General features: G+C 41.0%; 5 protein-coding genes across 5 annotated transcripts; all 5 read right to left on the reverse strand.

The window, feature by feature from the left end:
- Positions 1–1,106: 1,106 nt before the first annotated feature.
- LOC146663125 (homeodomain-interacting protein kinase 1-like) lies at positions 1,107–3,038 on the reverse strand. Its single transcript, XM_085415219.1, has one exon. The coding sequence runs from the start codon at positions 3,030–3,032 to the stop codon at positions 1,347–1,349; it is 1,686 nt and encodes a 561-aa protein (XP_085271345.1). The 5' UTR covers positions 3,033–3,038; the 3' UTR covers positions 1,107–1,346.
- Positions 3,039–4,407: 1,369 nt separating this feature from the next.
- LOC146663126 (homeodomain-interacting protein kinase 1-like) lies at positions 4,408–6,339 on the reverse strand. The gene has a single exon (XM_085415222.1). It carries the CDS (start codon positions 6,331–6,333, stop codon positions 4,648–4,650), a length of 1,686 nt encoding a protein of 561 aa, XP_085271348.1. The 5' UTR covers positions 6,334–6,339; the 3' UTR covers positions 4,408–4,647.
- A 1,371-nt stretch (positions 6,340–7,710) lies between these two features.
- On the reverse strand, positions 7,711–9,642 carry LOC146663127 (homeodomain-interacting protein kinase 1-like). The gene has a single exon (XM_085415223.1). It carries the CDS (start codon positions 9,634–9,636, stop codon positions 7,951–7,953), a length of 1,686 nt encoding a protein of 561 aa, XP_085271349.1. The 5' UTR covers positions 9,637–9,642; the 3' UTR covers positions 7,711–7,950.
- Positions 9,643–11,013: 1,371 nt separating this feature from the next.
- On the reverse strand, positions 11,014–12,945 carry LOC146663128 (homeodomain-interacting protein kinase 1-like). The gene has a single exon (XM_085415224.1). The coding sequence runs from the start codon at positions 12,937–12,939 to the stop codon at positions 11,254–11,256; it is 1,686 nt and encodes a 561-aa protein (XP_085271350.1). The 5' UTR covers positions 12,940–12,945; the 3' UTR covers positions 11,014–11,253.
- A 1,371-nt stretch (positions 12,946–14,316) lies between these two features.
- Positions 14,317–16,248, reverse strand: LOC146663129 (homeodomain-interacting protein kinase 1-like). Its single transcript, XM_085415225.1, has one exon. The coding sequence runs from the start codon at positions 16,240–16,242 to the stop codon at positions 14,557–14,559; it is 1,686 nt and encodes a 561-aa protein (XP_085271351.1). The 5' UTR covers positions 16,243–16,248; the 3' UTR covers positions 14,317–14,556.
- Positions 16,249–17,368: the final 1,120 nt, after the last annotated feature.

Genomic DNA, 17,368 nt, shown 5'->3' on the forward strand with positions numbered 1-17,368 from the left:
TAGAAAAAGAAGGATCAAAGATTCTAAGACGTTTGTGACATCATCACTCTGTAAGCCATTGAGATTGTGACATCATCTATGAATGGGGATGTTTTTTTTTAAACTGTTTTCAAATTTACTATGTCAGTTAGCTTAGTTTTAGAGCAGTTGGTTAGTTACCACTTTTATATAGCACTTGTGTTCCCAGTTTATATACTTTCCGGTTGTTTGGTAGATTTTAGGTCTTTTTCCACTCAGCAAAAATAATAAAACATACTTGTATGTATTTTTTTTAAGTTTCAAATGATCAATGCATTTGGTTTATTATCATCATGTGAGAGAAGGCACAAAGGATTTCAGACACAGATGCAAACACATCGGGCACTCTGGGACACTTCTGACACCACAGTGCATGGCGTGCACAGCATGTACTATTTAATGTCAGCACTGCAATCAGCGCTTCAATGAGTCACCTGTTTGCACATGCAATCTGTGCAATTCTTTTGAACCTATTTTAATGGAAACATGTCAAATAACAGCAAAAACCTGACTTGTGTAATATGTTAAAAGTGTGTGTAAAAATAATAATATGTTGGCTTTAGATCATATATTTGTAATCTCCCTGTGAGTTTAAGACAAGCATGGCCAATCATTATGAACTGCTTTGGCTTTAAAGCATCAGTGTACACAATTCAGTAATTCCTTAAAATCTCCAGAAAACAAATCTAAACAAAAAAATCTGAAAGAGACTTTTGTTTATTTATTCATTTATTTAAAAAAAAAAAACCAACAATCATATATGACCCCCTATGAGCAAGCACTTTGGCAACAGTGGGAAGGAAAAACTCCCTTTTAACAGGAAGAAACCTCCGGCAGAACCAGGCTCAGGGAGGGGCGGCCATCTGCTGCGACCGGTTGGGGTGAGAGAAGGAAGACAGGATAAAAGATATGCTGTGGAAGAGAGACAGAGGTTAACAACAGATATGATTCAATGCAGAGAGGTCTGTCTATTTGAGACAAAGCCTGTCTGATCTAGGTCTATCAGATCCGGGATAATTGATTCCAGTCTCTTAGCTAATATTGAAGCAAATAATTTATAGTCCACGTTAAGGATAGAGATTGGCCTATACGAGCTGCATTCTTTTTTATCTTTGCCGTCTTTTGGGATAACTGCTTCTCTCCGAGATTGTGGGGCTACTCCTGTTCTTAGTGTATGATTAAAGCAATTAAGCAGCACTGGTGTTAGTTGCGTCCTAAATGCTTTATACCATTCGGACGGATAACCGTCTGTGCCCGGTGCCTTATTCACCTTCAGCCTGGAAATGGCTGATGTAGATGTCTTCATTTTTATTTCAAAAAATGATTCTCTAGCGGTGGTCCTCGGCCCAGCTGTGGTTAAAGGTGTGGCGCTTGCCGTTTTCGCAGTTGGTTCTGGCCCTCTTATTTGATGTCGCAAAGATGCTTTCATCTGGCTTCCTCTTAATTGGCAAGATGGAATTTTGTGTCCTGTAGCTAGTGGTTGCGCAGGATGGAGCCATAGAATCGTGGCGTTTCTGCTGGTCATGATCTGACCTTTCATGTTGGTACAGTGTTTCTCTGCGCACATCTTTCCAATTAGTCTTTTTTCTTTTAAGATCTGGGTCACTCGTATCCTTTTCATTTTCCTGCAGGTGCTTTCTTTTACACTGTGCTTTCTTTGGAATTGTCTCAGAATTTTCACTCTGACTGGACCTGACTAAATTGTGGCTGCTCCTCTGAGTTGAATGGGGAGAACCGTTTTGGCTGTGGGGGATCACTTGTGTTTTTCTCTCTGCTGCAGAGGGAGGGAAGTTCCTCTGAGCAGATTGTCTGGTGTCAGAGGTGGGCTTGTGTGCAGACTCTGTCCTGCTGGTATGGAGACTCTGTCCTGGCGTCTCTTTCTTCTTTGTCCTTAAGTAGTTTATGTGCTCATAGCAGGACTCAACATAGGAGCTTCTCTGGCGTATCCATGCAAGGTGGCTCAGTTTTGAAAAGGCATGCTCAAGGACCTGATTGGGTGTTATTCGTTTTCGGGGATCGAGGTGAAGCAAGTGCTTTACCATTTCTACAAACATCAGGATATCACACCTTTTTGCAGTTTCATCTGCATAATCCTCATCTTCAATGATCTCGGTATATAAGAGTTCATCCAGAGACTTCAATTTTTTAACTCTTTTGTCAACAAACTCAATCCCAAACTCCTGGAAATATTGTTCAGTTGTCTTGAGTTTCCAGTGGTAGATGTTGTCGGAATTGAACTCCCTGCAGAAATACTTTGCAGTCTTTTGCCCACAGTTTAACATTTGCTCTGGGAGTTCTCCTTGAGTCTCCGTTATGTATTTTAGTATGGCATGTTCACTGTATCCCGGGTACAGCAAGTAACCAGTGTATAGAGACACTGCCATGCAGCCCAGAGACCATATGTCTATGGCTTCTGTAAATGGAAGCCCCAGAATAATCTCCGGAGACCGGTACGGACGTGTCTGGATGTATGAGCCCACCTTGGCAGCTGAGGTCTCACAGGCCAGACCGAAGTCAATTAGTTTAACTCGGTATGGCTCTTGGGGATTATTCACCAGCATTACGTTCTCTAATTTCAAGTCTGCATGGATTGTTCCAATCGACTTGAGGTGGCTAAGAGCTAAAGCTATCTGTATGACGATGGGGCGAATAGCCTTTAAACTGAGCGGATTGCAATATCTTTCTCGCAATAAGTCAAGAAGACTTTTTTCGAGGAATTCAAATTCAAGGCACAGATGTCCACGGACTGTAAAAGCCTGGTACCATTCGACTATATTGTACTTGCTGGAGTTACAGGCTTTAAGTTTTTGCAGGGCAGCCAGCTCTTGGTTTTTAAACGGGTCTTTTTGGTCCTGATCCTTTATCATTTTAATGGCTACAATCTTTTTGTTAGCCATTTGGACACATTTGGCAACTCTGCCATATATCCCTTCTCCGACAACACTTATAATTCGGTAGTTGGAGGAGAGCCAGCCACCGGGGACTAACTTGTCCTGGACATTTCCGAAAGACATCTCTGATGCTATCAAAGTGATTAACACTAAAAGTTAGAAGAGTAAAGCAGATTTCACCTCAAAATATTATGAAATAAAATAGATGGTTCTTCTTTCTTCTTCAAAGTGTGAAAAGGTGAAAGGTCTGCTCAAACGGTTTACTGTTAAACTTGGTTCTTGCAGGCGTGACCAAATGTATCTCTGCTTGAACGTTGGAACGTTTGCGAACTGCTGCTGGCTTCAACTGCTGTCAACAAACTGACTGATAACTGCTGATTCTCACTTCTATTTATAGAAAAAGAAGGATCAAAGATTCTAAGACGTTTGTGACATCATCACTCTGTAAGCCATTGAGATTGTGACATCATCTATGAATGGGGATGTTTTTTTTTAAACTGTTTTCAAATTTACTATGTCAGTTAGCTTAGTTTTAGAGCAGTTGGTTAGTTACCACTTTTATATAGCACTTGTGTTCCCAGTTTATATACTTTCCGGTTGTTTGGTAGATTTTAGGTCTTTTTCCACTCAGCAAAAATAATAAAACATACTTGTATGTATTTTTTTTAAGTTTCAAATGATCAATGCATTTGGTTTATTATCATCATGTGAGAGAAGGCACAAAGGATTTCAGACACAGATGCAAACACATCGGGCACTCTGGGACACTTCTGACACCACAGTGCATGGCGTGCACAGCATGTACTATTTAATGTCAGCACTGCAATCAGCGCTTCAATGAGTCACCTGTTTGCACATGCAATCTGTGCAATTCTTTTGAACCTATTTTAATGGAAACATGTCAAATAACAGCAAAAACCTGACTTGTGTAATATGTTAAAAGTGTGTGTAAAAATAATAATATGTTGGCTTTAGATCATATATTTGTAATCTCCCTGTGAGTTTAAGACAAGCATGGCCAATCATTATGAACTGCTTTGGCTTTAAAGCATCAGTGTACACAATTCAGTAATTCCTTAAAATCTCCAGAAAACAAATCTAAACAAAAAAATCTGAAAGAGACTTTTGTTTATTTATTCATTTATTTAAAAAAAAAACCAACAATCATATATGACCCCCTATGAGCAAGCACTTTGGCAACAGTGGGAAGGAAAAACTCCCTTTTAACAGGAAGAAACCTCCGGCAGAACCAGGCTCAGGGAGGGGCGGCCATCTGCTGCGACCGGTTGGGGTGAGAGAAGGAAGACAGGATAAAAGATATGCTGTGGAAGAGAGACAGAGGTTAACAACAGATATGATTCAATGCAGAGAGGTCTGTCTATTTGAGACAAAGCCTGTCTGATCTAGGTCTATCAGATCCGGGATAATTGATTCCAGTCTCTTAGCTAATATTGAAGCAAATAATTTATAGTCCACGTTAAGGATAGAGATTGGCCTATACGAGCTGCATTCTTTTTTATCTTTGCCGTCTTTTGGGATAACTGCTTCTCTCCGAGATTGTGGGGCTACTCCTGTTCTTAGTGTATGATTAAAGCAATTAAGCAGCACTGGTGTTAGTTGCGTCCTAAATGCTTTATACCATTCGGACGGATAACCGTCTGTGCCCGGTGCCTTATTCACCTTCAGCCTGGAAATGGCTGATGTAGATGTCTTCATTTTTATTTCAAAAAATGATTCTCTAGCGGTGGTCCTCGGCCCAGCTGTGGTTAAAGGTGTGGCGCTTGCCGTTTTCGCAGTTGGTTCTGGCCCTCTTATTTGATGTCGCAAAGATGCTTTCATCTGGCTTCCTCTTAATTGGCAAGATGGAATTTTGTGTCCTGTAGCTAGTGGTTGCGCAGGATGGAGCCATAGAATCGTGGCGTTTCTGCTGGTCATGATCTGACCTTTCATGTTGGTACAGTGTTTCTCTGCGCACATCTTTCCAATTAGTCTTTTTTCTTTTAAGATCTGGGTCACTCGTATCCTTTTCATTTTCCTGCAGGTGCTTTCTTTTACACTGTGCTTTCTTTGGAATTGTCTCAGAATTTTCACTCTGACTGGACCTGACTAAATTGTGGCTGCTCCTCTGAGTTGAATGGGGAGAACCGTTTTGGCTGTGGGGGATCACTTGTGTTTTTCTCTCTGCTGCAGAGGGAGGGAAGTTCCTCTGAGCAGATTGTCTGGTGTCAGAGGTGGGCTTGTGTGCAGACTCTGTCCTGCTGGTATGGAGACTCTGTCCTGGCGTCTCTTTCTTCTTTGTCCTTAAGTAGTTTATGTGCTCATAGCAGGACTCAACATAGGAGCTTCTCTGGCGTATCCATGCAAGGTGGCTCAGTTTTGAAAAGGCATGCTCAAGGACCTGATTGGGTGTTATTCGTTTTCGGGGATCGAGGTGAAGCAAGTGCTTTACCATTTCTACAAACATCAGGATATCACACCTTTTTGCAGTTTCATCTGCATAATCCTCATCTTCAATGATCTCGGTATATAAGAGTTCATCCAGAGACTTCAATTTTTTAACTCTTTTGTCAACAAACTCAATCCCAAACTCCTGGAAATATTGTTCAGTTGTCTTGAGTTTCCAGTGGTAGATGTTGTCGGAATTGAACTCCCTGCAGAAATACTTTGCAGTCTTTTGCCCACAGTTTAACATTTGCTCTGGGAGTTCTCCTTGAGTCTCCGTTATGTATTTTAGTATGGCATGTTCACTGTATCCCGGGTACAGCAAGTAACCAGTGTATAGAGACACTGCCATGCAGCCCAGAGACCATATGTCTATGGCTTCTGTAAATGGAAGCCCCAGAATAATCTCCGGAGACCGGTACGGACGTGTCTGGATGTATGAGCCCACCTTGGCAGCTGAGGTCTCACAGGCCAGACCGAAGTCAATTAGTTTAACTCGGTATGGCTCTTGGGGATTATTCACCAGCATTACGTTCTCTAATTTCAAGTCTGCATGGATTGTTCCAATCGACTTGAGGTGGCTAAGAGCTAAAGCTATCTGTATGACGATGGGGCGAATAGCCTTTAAACTGAGCGGATTGCAATATCTTTCTCGCAATAAGTCAAGAAGACTTTTTTCGAGGAATTCAAATTCAAGGCACAGATGTCCACGGACTGTAAAAGCCTGGTACCATTCGACTATATTGTACTTGCTGGAGTTACAGGCTTTAAGTTTTTGCAGGGCAGCCAGCTCTTGGTTTTTAAACGGGTCTTTTTGGTCCTGATCCTTTATCATTTTAATGGCTACAATCTTTTTGTTAGCCATTTGGACACATTTGGCAACTCTGCCATATATCCCTTCTCCGACAACACTTATAATTCGGTAGTTGGAGGAGAGCCAGCCACCGGGGACTAACTTGTCCTGGACATTTCCGAAAGACATCTCTGATGCTATCAAAGTGATTAACACTAAAAGTTAGAAGAGTAAAGCAGATTTCACCTCAAAATATTATGAAATAAAATAGATGGTTCTTCTTTCTTCTTCAAAGTGTGAAAAGGTGAAAGGTCTGCTCAAACGGTTTACTGTTAAACTTGGTTCTTGCAGGCGTGACCAAATGTATCTCTGCTTGAACGTTGGAACGTTTGCGAACTGCTGCTGGCTTCAACTGCTGTCAACAAACTGACTGATAACTGCTGATTCTCACTTCTATTTATAGAAAAAGAAGGATCAAAGATTCTAAGACGTTTGTGACATCATCACTCTGTAAGCCATTGAGATTGTGACATCATCTATGAATGGGGATGTTTTTTTTTAAACTGTTTTCAAATTTACTATGTCAGTTAGCTTAGTTTTAGAGCAGTTGGTTAGTTACCACTTTTATATAGCACTTGTGTTCCCAGTTTATATACTTTCCGGTTGTTTGGTAGATTTTAGGTCTTTTTCCACTCAGCAAAAATAATAAAACATACTTGTATGTATTTTTTTTAAGTTTCAAATGATCAATGCATTTGGTTTATTATCATCATGTGAGAGAAGGCACAAAGGATTTCAGACACAGATGCAAACACATCGGGCACTCTGGGACACTTCTGACACCACAGTGCATGGCGTGCACAGCATGTACTATTTAATGTCAGCACTGCAATCAGCGCTTCAATGAGTCACCTGTTTGCACATGCAATCTGTGCAATTCTTTTGAACCTATTTTAATGGAAACATGTCAAATAACAGCAAAAACCTGACTTGTGTAATATGTTAAAAGTGTGTGTAAAAATAATAATATGTTGGCTTTAGATCATATATTTGTAATCTCCCTGTGAGTTTAAGACAAGCATGGCCAATCATTATGAACTGCTTTGGCTTTAAAGCATCAGTGTACACAATTCAGTAATTCCTTAAAATCTCCAGAAAACAAATCTAAACAAAAAAATCTGAAAGAGACTTTTGTTTATTTATTCATTTATTTAAAAAAAAAAAACCAACAATCATATATGACCCCCTATGAGCAAGCACTTTGGCAACAGTGGGAAGGAAAAACTCCCTTTTAACAGGAAGAAACCTCCGGCAGAACCAGGCTCAGGGAGGGGCGGCCATCTGCTGCGACCGGTTGGGGTGAGAGAAGGAAGACAGGATAAAAGATATGCTGTGGAAGAGAGACAGAGGTTAACAACAGATATGATTCAATGCAGAGAGGTCTGTCTATTTGAGACAAAGCCTGTCTGATCTAGGTCTATCAGATCCGGGATAATTGATTCCAGTCTCTTAGCTAATATTGAAGCAAATAATTTATAGTCCACGTTAAGGATAGAGATTGGCCTATACGAGCTGCATTCTTTTTTATCTTTGCCGTCTTTTGGGATAACTGCTTCTCTCCGAGATTGTGGGGCTACTCCTGTTCTTAGTGTATGATTAAAGCAATTAAGCAGCACTGGTGTTAGTTGCGTCCTAAATGCTTTATACCATTCGGACGGATAACCGTCTGTGCCCGGTGCCTTATTCACCTTCAGCCTGGAAATGGCTGATGTAGATGTCTTCATTTTTATTTCAAAAAATGATTCTCTAGCGGTGGTCCTCGGCCCAGCTGTGGTTAAAGGTGTGGCGCTTGCCGTTTTCGCAGTTGGTTCTGGCCCTCTTATTTGATGTCGCAAAGATGCTTTCATCTGGCTTCCTCTTAATTGGCAAGATGGAATTTTGTGTCCTGTAGCTAGTGGTTGCGCAGGATGGAGCCATAGAATCGTGGCGTTTCTGCTGGTCATGATCTGACCTTTCATGTTGGTACAGTGTTTCTCTGCGCACATCTTTCCAATTAGTCTTTTTTCTTTTAAGATCTGGGTCACTCGTATCCTTTTCATTTTCCTGCAGGTGCTTTCTTTTACACTGTGCTTTCTTTGGAATTGTCTCAGAATTTTCACTCTGACTGGACCTGACTAAATTGTGGCTGCTCCTCTGAGTTGAATGGGGAGAACCGTTTTGGCTGTGGGGGATCACTTGTGTTTTTCTCTCTGCTGCAGAGGGAGGGAAGTTCCTCTGAGCAGATTGTCTGGTGTCAGAGGTGGGCTTGTGTGCAGACTCTGTCCTGCTGGTATGGAGACTCTGTCCTGGCGTCTCTTTCTTCTTTGTCCTTAAGTAGTTTATGTGCTCATAGCAGGACTCAACATAGGAGCTTCTCTGGCGTATCCATGCAAGGTGGCTCAGTTTTGAAAAGGCATGCTCAAGGACCTGATTGGGTGTTATTCGTTTTCGGGGATCGAGGTGAAGCAAGTGCTTTACCATTTCTACAAACATCAGGATATCACACCTTTTTGCAGTTTCATCTGCATAATCCTCATCTTCAATGATCTCGGTATATAAGAGTTCATCCAGAGACTTCAATTTTTTAACTCTTTTGTCAACAAACTCAATCCCAAACTCCTGGAAATATTGTTCAGTTGTCTTGAGTTTCCAGTGGTAGATGTTGTCGGAATTGAACTCCCTGCAGAAATACTTTGCAGTCTTTTGCCCACAGTTTAACATTTGCTCTGGGAGTTCTCCTTGAGTCTCCGTTATGTATTTTAGTATGGCATGTTCACTGTATCCCGGGTACAGCAAGTAACCAGTGTATAGAGACACTGCCATGCAGCCCAGAGACCATATGTCTATGGCTTCTGTAAATGGAAGCCCCAGAATAATCTCCGGAGACCGGTACGGACGTGTCTGGATGTATGAGCCCACCTTGGCAGCTGAGGTCTCACAGGCCAGACCGAAGTCAATTAGTTTAACTCGGTATGGCTCTTGGGGATTATTCACCAGCATTACGTTCTCTAATTTCAAGTCTGCATGGATTGTTCCAATCGACTTGAGGTGGCTAAGAGCTAAAGCTATCTGTATGACGATGGGGCGAATAGCCTTTAAACTGAGCGGATTGCAATATCTTTCTCGCAATAAGTCAAGAAGACTTTTTTCGAGGAATTCAAATTCAAGGCACAGATGTCCACGGACTGTAAAAGCCTGGTACCATTCGACTATATTGTACTTGCTGGAGTTACAGGCTTTAAGTTTTTGCAGGGCAGCCAGCTCTTGGTTTTTAAACGGGTCTTTTTGGTCCTGATCCTTTATCATTTTAATGGCTACAATCTTTTTGTTAGCCATTTGGACACATTTGGCAACTCTGCCATATATCCCTTCTCCGACAACACTTATAATTCGGTAGTTGGAGGAGAGCCAGCCACCGGGGACTAACTTGTCCTGGACATTTCCGAAAGACATCTCTGATGCTATCAAAGTGATTAACACTAAAAGTTAGAAGAGTAAAGCAGATTTCACCTCAAAATATTATGAAATAAAATAGATGGTTCTTCTTTCTTCTTCAAAGTGTGAAAAGGTGAAAGGTCTGCTCAAACGGTTTACTGTTAAACTTGGTTCTTGCAGGCGTGACCAAATGTATCTCTGCTTGAACGTTGGAACGTTTGCGAACTGCTGCTGGCTTCAACTGCTGTCAACAAACTGACTGATAACTGCTGATTCTCACTTCTATTTATAGAAAAAGAAGGATCAAAGATTCTAAGACGTTTGTGACATCATCACTCTGTAAGCCATTGAGATTGTGACATCATCTATGAATGGGGATGTTTTTTTTTAAACTGTTTTCAAATTTACTATGTCAGTTAGCTTAGTTTTAGAGCAGTTGGTTAGTTACCACTTTTATATAGCACTTGTGTTCCCAGTTTATATACTTTCCGGTTGTTTGGTAGATTTTAGGTCTTTTTCCACTCAGCAAAAATAATAAAACATACTTGTATGTATTTTTTTTAAGTTTCAAATGATCAATGCATTTGGTTTATTATCATCATGTGAGAGAAGGCACAAAGGATTTCAGACACAGATGCAAACACATCGGGCACTCTGGGACACTTCTGACACCACAGTGCATGGCGTGCACAGCATGTACTATTTAATGTCAGCACTGCAATCAGCGCTTCAATGAGTCACCTGTTTGCACATGCAATCTGTGCAATTCTTTTGAACCTATTTTAATGGAAACATGTCAAATAACAGCAAAAACCTGACTTGTGTAATATGTTAAAAGTGTGTGTAAAAATAATAATATGTTGGCTTTAGATCATATATTTGTAATCTCCCTGTGAGTTTAAGACAAGCATGGCCAATCATTATGAACTGCTTTGGCTTTAAAGCATCAGTGTACACAATTCAGTAATTCCTTAAAATCTCCAGAAAACAAATCTAAACAAAAAAATCTGAAAGAGACTTTTGTTTATTTATTCATTTATTTAAAAAAAAAAAACCAACAATCATATATGACCCCCTATGAGCAAGCACTTTGGCAACAGTGGGAAGGAAAAACTCCCTTTTAACAGGAAGAAACCTCCGGCAGAACCAGGCTCAGGGAGGGGCGGCCATCTGCTGCGACCGGTTGGGGTGAGAGAAGGAAGACAGGATAAAAGATATGCTGTGGAAGAGAGACAGAGGTTAACAACAGATATGATTCAATGCAGAGAGGTCTGTCTATTTGAGACAAAGCCTGTCTGATCTAGGTCTATCAGATCCGGGATAATTGATTCCAGTCTCTTAGCTAATATTGAAGCAAATAATTTATAGTCCACGTTAAGGATAGAGATTGGCCTATACGAGCTGCATTCTTTTTTATCTTTGCCGTCTTTTGGGATAACTGCTTCTCTCCGAGATTGTGGGGCTACTCCTGTTCTTAGTGTATGATTAAAGCAATTAAGCAGCACTGGTGTTAGTTGCGTCCTAAATGCTTTATACCATTCGGACGGATAACCGTCTGTGCCCGGTGCCTTATTCACCTTCAGCCTGGAAATGGCTGATGTAGATGTCTTCATTTTTATTTCAAAAAATGATTCTCTAGCGGTGGTCCTCGGCCCAGCTGTGGTTAAAGGTGTGGCGCTTGCCGTTTTCGCAGTTGGTTCTGGCCCTCTTATTTGATGTCGCAAAGATGCTTTCATCTGGCTTCCTCTTAATTGGCAAGATGGAATTTTGTGTCCTGTAGCTAGTGGTTGCGCAGGATGGAGCCATAGAATCGTGGCGTTTCTGCTGGTCATGATCTGACCTTTCATGTTGGTACAGTGTTTCTCTGCGCACATCTTTCCAATTAGTCTTTTTTCTTTTAAGATCTGGGTCACTCGTATCCTTTTCATTTTCCTGCAGGTGCTTTCTTTTACACTGTGCTTTCTTTGGAATTGTCTCAGAATTTTCACTCTGACTGGACCTGACTAAATTGTGGCTGCTCCTCTGAGTTGAATGGGGAGAACCGTTTTGGCTGTGGGGGATCACTTGTGTTTTTCTCTCTGCTGCAGAGGGAGGGAAGTTCCTCTGAGCAGATTGTCTGGTGTCAGAGGTGGGCTTGTGTGCAGACTCTGTCCTGCTGGTATGGAGACTCTGTCCTGGCGTCTCTTTCTTCTTTGTCCTTAAGTAGTTTATGTGCTCATAGCAGGACTCAACATAGGAGCTTCTCTGGCGTATCCATGCAAGGTGGCTCAGTTTTGAAAAGGCATGCTCAAGGACCTGATTGGGTGTTATTCGTTTTCGGGGATCGAGGTGAAGCAAGTGCTTTACCATTTCTACAAACATCAGGATATCACACCTTTTTGCAGTTTCATCTGCATAATCCTCATCTTCAATGATCTCGGTATATAAGAGTTCATCCAGAGACTTCAATTTTTTAACTCTTTTGTCAACAAACTCAATCCCAAACTCCTGGAAATATTGTTCAGTTGTCTTGAGTTTCCAGTGGTAGATGTTGTCGGAATTGAACTCCCTGCAGAAATACTTTGCAGTCTTTTGCCCACAGTTTAACATTTGCTCTGGGAGTTCTCCTTGAGTCTCCGTTATGTATTTTAGTATGGCATGTTCACTGTATCCCGGGTACAGCAAGTAACCAGTGTATAGAGACACTGCCATGCAGCCCAGAGACCATATGTCTATGGCTTCTGTAAATGGAAGCCCCAGAATAATCTCCGGAGACCGGTACGGACGTGTCTGGATGTATGAGCCCACCTTGGCAGCTGAGGTCTCACAGGCCAGACCGAAGTCAATTAGTTTAACTCGGTATGGCTCTTGGGGATTATTCACCAGCATTACGTTCTCTAATTTCAAGTCTGCATGGATTGTTCCAATCGACTTGAGGTGGCTAAGAGCTAAAGCTATCTGTATGACGATGGGGCGAATAGCCTTTAAACTGAGCGGATTGCAATATCTTTCTCGCAATAAGTCAAGAAGACTTTTTTCGAGGAATTCAAATTCAAGGCACAGATGTCCACGGACTGTAAAAGCCTGGTACCATTCGACTATATTGTACTTGCTGGAGTTACAGGCTTTAAGTTTTTGCAGGGCAGCCAGCTCTTGGTTTTTAAACGGGTCTTTTTGGTCCTGATCCTTTATCATTTTAATGGCTACAATCTTTTTGTTAGCCATTTGGACACATTTGGCAACTCTGCCATATATCCCTTCTCCGACAACACTTATAATTCGGTAGTTGGAGGAGAGCCAGCCACCGGGGACTAACTTGTCCTGGACATTTCCGAAAGACATCTCTGATGCTATCAAAGTGATTAACACTAAAAGTTAGAAGAGTAAAGCAGATTTCACCTCAAAATATTATGAAATAAAATAGATGGTTCTTCTTTCTTCTTCAAAGTGTGAAAAGGTGAAAGGTCTGCTCAAACGGTTTACTGTTAAACTTGGTTCTTGCAGGCGTGACCAAATGTATCTCTGCTTGAACGTTGGAACGTTTGCGAACTGCTGCTGGCTTCAACTGCTGTCAACAAACTGACTGATAACTGCTGATTCTCACTTCTATTTATAGAAAAAGAAGGATCAAAGATTCTAAGACGTTTGTGACATCATCACTCTGTAAGCCATTGAGATTGTGACATCATCTATGAATGGGGATGTTTTTTTTTAAACTGTTTTCAAATTTACTATGTCAGTTAGCTTAGTTTTAGAGCAGTTGGTTAGTTACCACTTTTATATAGCACTTGTGTTCCCAGTTTATATACTTTCCGGTTGTTTGGTAGATTTTAGGTCTTTTTCCACTCAGCAAAAATAATAAAACATACTTGTATGTATTTTTTTTAAGTTTCAAATGATCAATGCATTTGGTTTATTATCATCATGTGAGAGAAGGCACAAAGGATTTCAGACACAGATGCAAACACATCGGGCACTCTGGGACACTTCTGACACCACAGTGCATGGCGTGCACAGCATGTACTATTTAATGTCAGCACTGCAATCAGCGCTTCAATGAGTCACCTGTTTGCACATGCAATCTGTGCAATTCTTTTGAACCTATTTTAATGGAAACATGTCAAATAACAGCAAAAACCTGACTTGTGTAATATGTTAAAAGTGTGTGTAAAAATAATAATATGTTGGCTTTAGATCATATATTTGTAATCTCCCTGTGAGTTTAAGACAAGCATGGCCAATCATTATGAACTGCTTTGGCTTTAAAGCATCAGTGTACACAATTCAGTAATTCCTTAAAATCTCCAGAAAACAAATCTAAACAAAAAAATCTGAAAGAGACTTTTGTTTATTTATTCATTTATTTAAAAAAAAAAAACCAACAATCATATATGACCCCCTATGAGCAAGCACTTTGGCAACAGTGGGAAGGAAAAACTCCCTTTTAACAGGAAGAAACCTCCGGCAGAACCAGGCTCAGGGAGGGGCGGCCATCTGCTGCGACCGGTTGGGGTGAGAGAAGGAAGACAGGATAAAAGATATGCTGTGGAAGAGAGACAGAGGTTAACAACAGATATGATTCAATGCAGAGAGGTCTGTCTATTTGAGACAAAGCCTGTCTGATCTAGGTCTATCAGATCCGGGATAATTGATTCCAGTCTCTTAGCTAATATTGAAGCAAATAATTTATAGTCCACGTTAAGGATAGAGATTGGCCTATACGAGCTGCATTCTTTTTTATCTTTGCCGTCTTTTGGGATAACTGCTTCTCTCCGAGATTGTGGGGCTACTCCTGTTCTTAGTGTATGATTAAAGCAATTAAGCAGCACTGGTGTTAGTTGCGTCCTAAATGCTTTATACCATTCGGACGGATAACCGTCTGTGCCCGGTGCCTTATTCACCTTCAGCCTGGAAATGGCTGATGTAGATGTCTTCATTTTTATTTCAAAAAATGATTCTCTAGCGGTGGTCCTCGGCCCAGCTGTGGTTAAAGGTGTGGCGCTTGCCGTTTTCGCAGTTGGTTCTGGCCCTCTTATTTGATGTCGCAAAGATGCTTTCATCTGGCTTCCTCTTAATTGGCAAGATGGAATTTTGTGTCCTGTAGCTAGTGGTTGCGCAGGATGGAGCCATAGAATCGTGGCGTTTCTGCTGGTCATGATCTGACCTTTCATGTTGGTACAGTGTTTCTCTGCGCACATCTTTCCAATTAGTCTTTTTTCTTTTAAGATCTGGGTCACTCGTATCCTTTTCATTTTCCTGCAGGTGCTTTCTTTTACACTGTGCTTTCTTTGGAATTGTCTCAGAATTTTCACTCTGACTGGACCTGACTAAATTGTGGCTGCTCCTCTGAGTTGAATGGGGAGAACCGTTTTGGCTGTGGGGGATCACTTGTGTTTTTCTCTCTGCTGCAGAGGGAGGGAAGTTCCTCTGAGCAGATTGTCTGGTGTCAGAGGTGGGCTTGTGTGCAGACTCTGTCCTGCTGGTATGGAGACTCTGTCCTGGCGTCTCTTTCTTCTTTGTCCTTAAGTAGTTTATGTGCTCATAGCAGGACTCAACATAGGAGCTTCTCTGGCGTATCCATGCAAGGTGGCTCAGTTTTGAAAAGGCATGCTCAAGGACCTGATTGGGTGTTATTCGTTTTCGGGGATCGAGGTGAAGCAAGTGCTTTACCATTTCTACAAACATCAGGATATCACACCTTTTTGCAGTTTCATCTGCATAATCCTCATCTTCAATGATCTCGGTATATAAGAGTTCATCCAGAGACTTCAATTTTTTAACTCTTTTGTCAACAAACTCAATCCCAAACTCCTGGAAATATTGTTCAGTTGTCTTGAGTTTCCAGTGGTAGATGTTGTCGGAATTGAACTCCCTGCAGAAATACTTTGCAGTCTTTTGCCCACAGTTTAACATTTGCTCTGGGAGTTCTCCTTGAGTCTCCGTTATGTATTTTAGTATGGCATGTTCACTGTATCCCGGGTACAGCAAGTAACCAGTGTATAGAGACACTGCCATGCAGCCCAGAGACCATATGTCTATGGCTTCTGTAAATGGAAGCCCCAGAATAATCTCCGGAGACCGGTACGGACGTGTCTGGATGTATGAGCCCACCTTGGCAGCTGAGGTCTCACAGGCCAGACCGAAGTCAATTAGTTTAACTCGGTATGGCTCTTGGGGATTATTCACCAGCATTACGTTCTCTAATTTCAAGTCTGCATGGATTGTTCCAATCGACTTGAGGTGGCTAAGAGCTAAAGCTATCTGTATGACGATGGGGCGAATAGCCTTTAAACTGAGCGGATTGCAATATCTTTCTCGCAATAAGTCAAGAAGACTTTTTTCGAGGAATTCAAATTCAAGGCACAGATGTCCACGGACTGTAAAAGCCTGGTACCATTCGACTATATTGTACTTGCTGGAGTTACAGGCTTTAAGTTTTTGCAGGGCAGCCAGCTCTTGGTTTTTAAACGGGTCTTTTTGGTCCTGATCCTTTATCATTTTAATGGCTACAATCTTTTTGTTAGCCATTTGGACACATTTGGCAACTCTGCCATATATCCCTTCTCCGACAACACTTATAATTCGGTAGTTGGAGGAGAGCCAGCCACCGGGGACTAACTTGTCCTGGACATTTCCGAAAGACATCTCTGATGCTATCAAAGTGATTAACACTAAAAGTTAGAAGAGTAAAGCAGATTTCACCTCAAAATATTATGAAATAAAATAGATGGTTCTTCTTTCTTCTTCAAAGTGTGAAAAGGTGAAAGGTCTGCTCAAACGGTTTACTGTTAAACTTGGTTCTTGCAGGCGTGACCAAATGTATCTCTGCTTGAACGTTGGAACGTTTGCGAACTGCTGCTGGCTTCAACTGCTGTCAACAAACTGACTGATAACTGCTGATTCTCACTTCTATTTATAGAAAAAGAAGGATCAAAGATTCTAAGACGTTTGTGACATCATCACTCTGTAAGCCATTGAGATTGTGACATCATCTATGAATGGGGATGTTTTTTTTTAAACTGTTTTCAAATTTACTATGTCAGTTAGCTTAGTTTTAGAGCAGTTGGTTAGTTACCACTTTTATATAGCACTTGTGTTCCCAGTTTATATACTTTCCGGTTGTTTGGTAGATTTTAGGTCTTTTTCCACTCAGCAAAAATAATAAAACATACTTGTATGTATTTTTTTTAAGTTTCAAATGATCAATGCATTTGGTTTATTATCATCATGTGAGAGAAGGCACAAAGGATTTCAGACACAGATGCAAACACATCGGGCACTCTGGGACACTTCTGACACCACAGTGCATGGCGTGCACAGCATGTACTATTTAATGTCAGCACTGCAATCAGCGCTTCAATGAGTCACCTGTTTGCACATGCAATCTGTGCAATTCTTTTGAACCTATTTTAATGGAAACATGTCAAATAACAGCAAAAACCTGACTTGTGTAATATGTTAAAAGTGTGTGTAAAAATAATAATATGTTGGCTTTAGATCATATATTTGTAATCTCCCTGTGAGTTTAAGACAAGCATGGCCAATCATTATGAACTGCTTTGGCTTTAAAGCATCAGTGTACACAATTCAGTAATTCCTTAAAATCTCCAGAAAACAAATCTAAACAAAAAAATCTGAAAGAGACTTTTGTTTATTTATTCATTTATTTAAAAAAAAAAAACCAACAATCATATATGACCCCCTATGAGCAAGCACTTTGGCAACAGTGGGAAGGAAAAACTCCCTTTTAACAGGAAGAAACCTCCGGCAG

This window comes from Rhamphochromis longiceps, linkage group LG8 (assembly GCF_057381845.1).
Source record: "Rhamphochromis longiceps isolate RC_006_pf linkage group LG8, R_longiceps_female_GT1.1, whole genome shotgun sequence".
Classification (NCBI taxonomy): Eukaryota; Metazoa; Chordata; class Actinopteri; order Cichliformes; family Cichlidae; genus Rhamphochromis; species Rhamphochromis longiceps.

Coding starts and splice junctions, on each gene's coding strand:
- LOC146663128 (XM_085415224.1), bottom strand. CDS start 12,939: ATGTCTTTCGGAAATGTCCAGGACAAGTTAGTCCCCGGTGGCTGGCTC.
- LOC146663127 (XM_085415223.1), bottom strand. CDS start 9,636: ATGTCTTTCGGAAATGTCCAGGACAAGTTAGTCCCCGGTGGCTGGCTC.
- LOC146663129 (XM_085415225.1), bottom strand. CDS start 16,242: ATGTCTTTCGGAAATGTCCAGGACAAGTTAGTCCCCGGTGGCTGGCTC.
- LOC146663125 (XM_085415219.1), bottom strand. CDS start 3,032: ATGTCTTTCGGAAATGTCCAGGACAAGTTAGTCCCCGGTGGCTGGCTC.
- LOC146663126 (XM_085415222.1), bottom strand. CDS start 6,333: ATGTCTTTCGGAAATGTCCAGGACAAGTTAGTCCCCGGTGGCTGGCTC.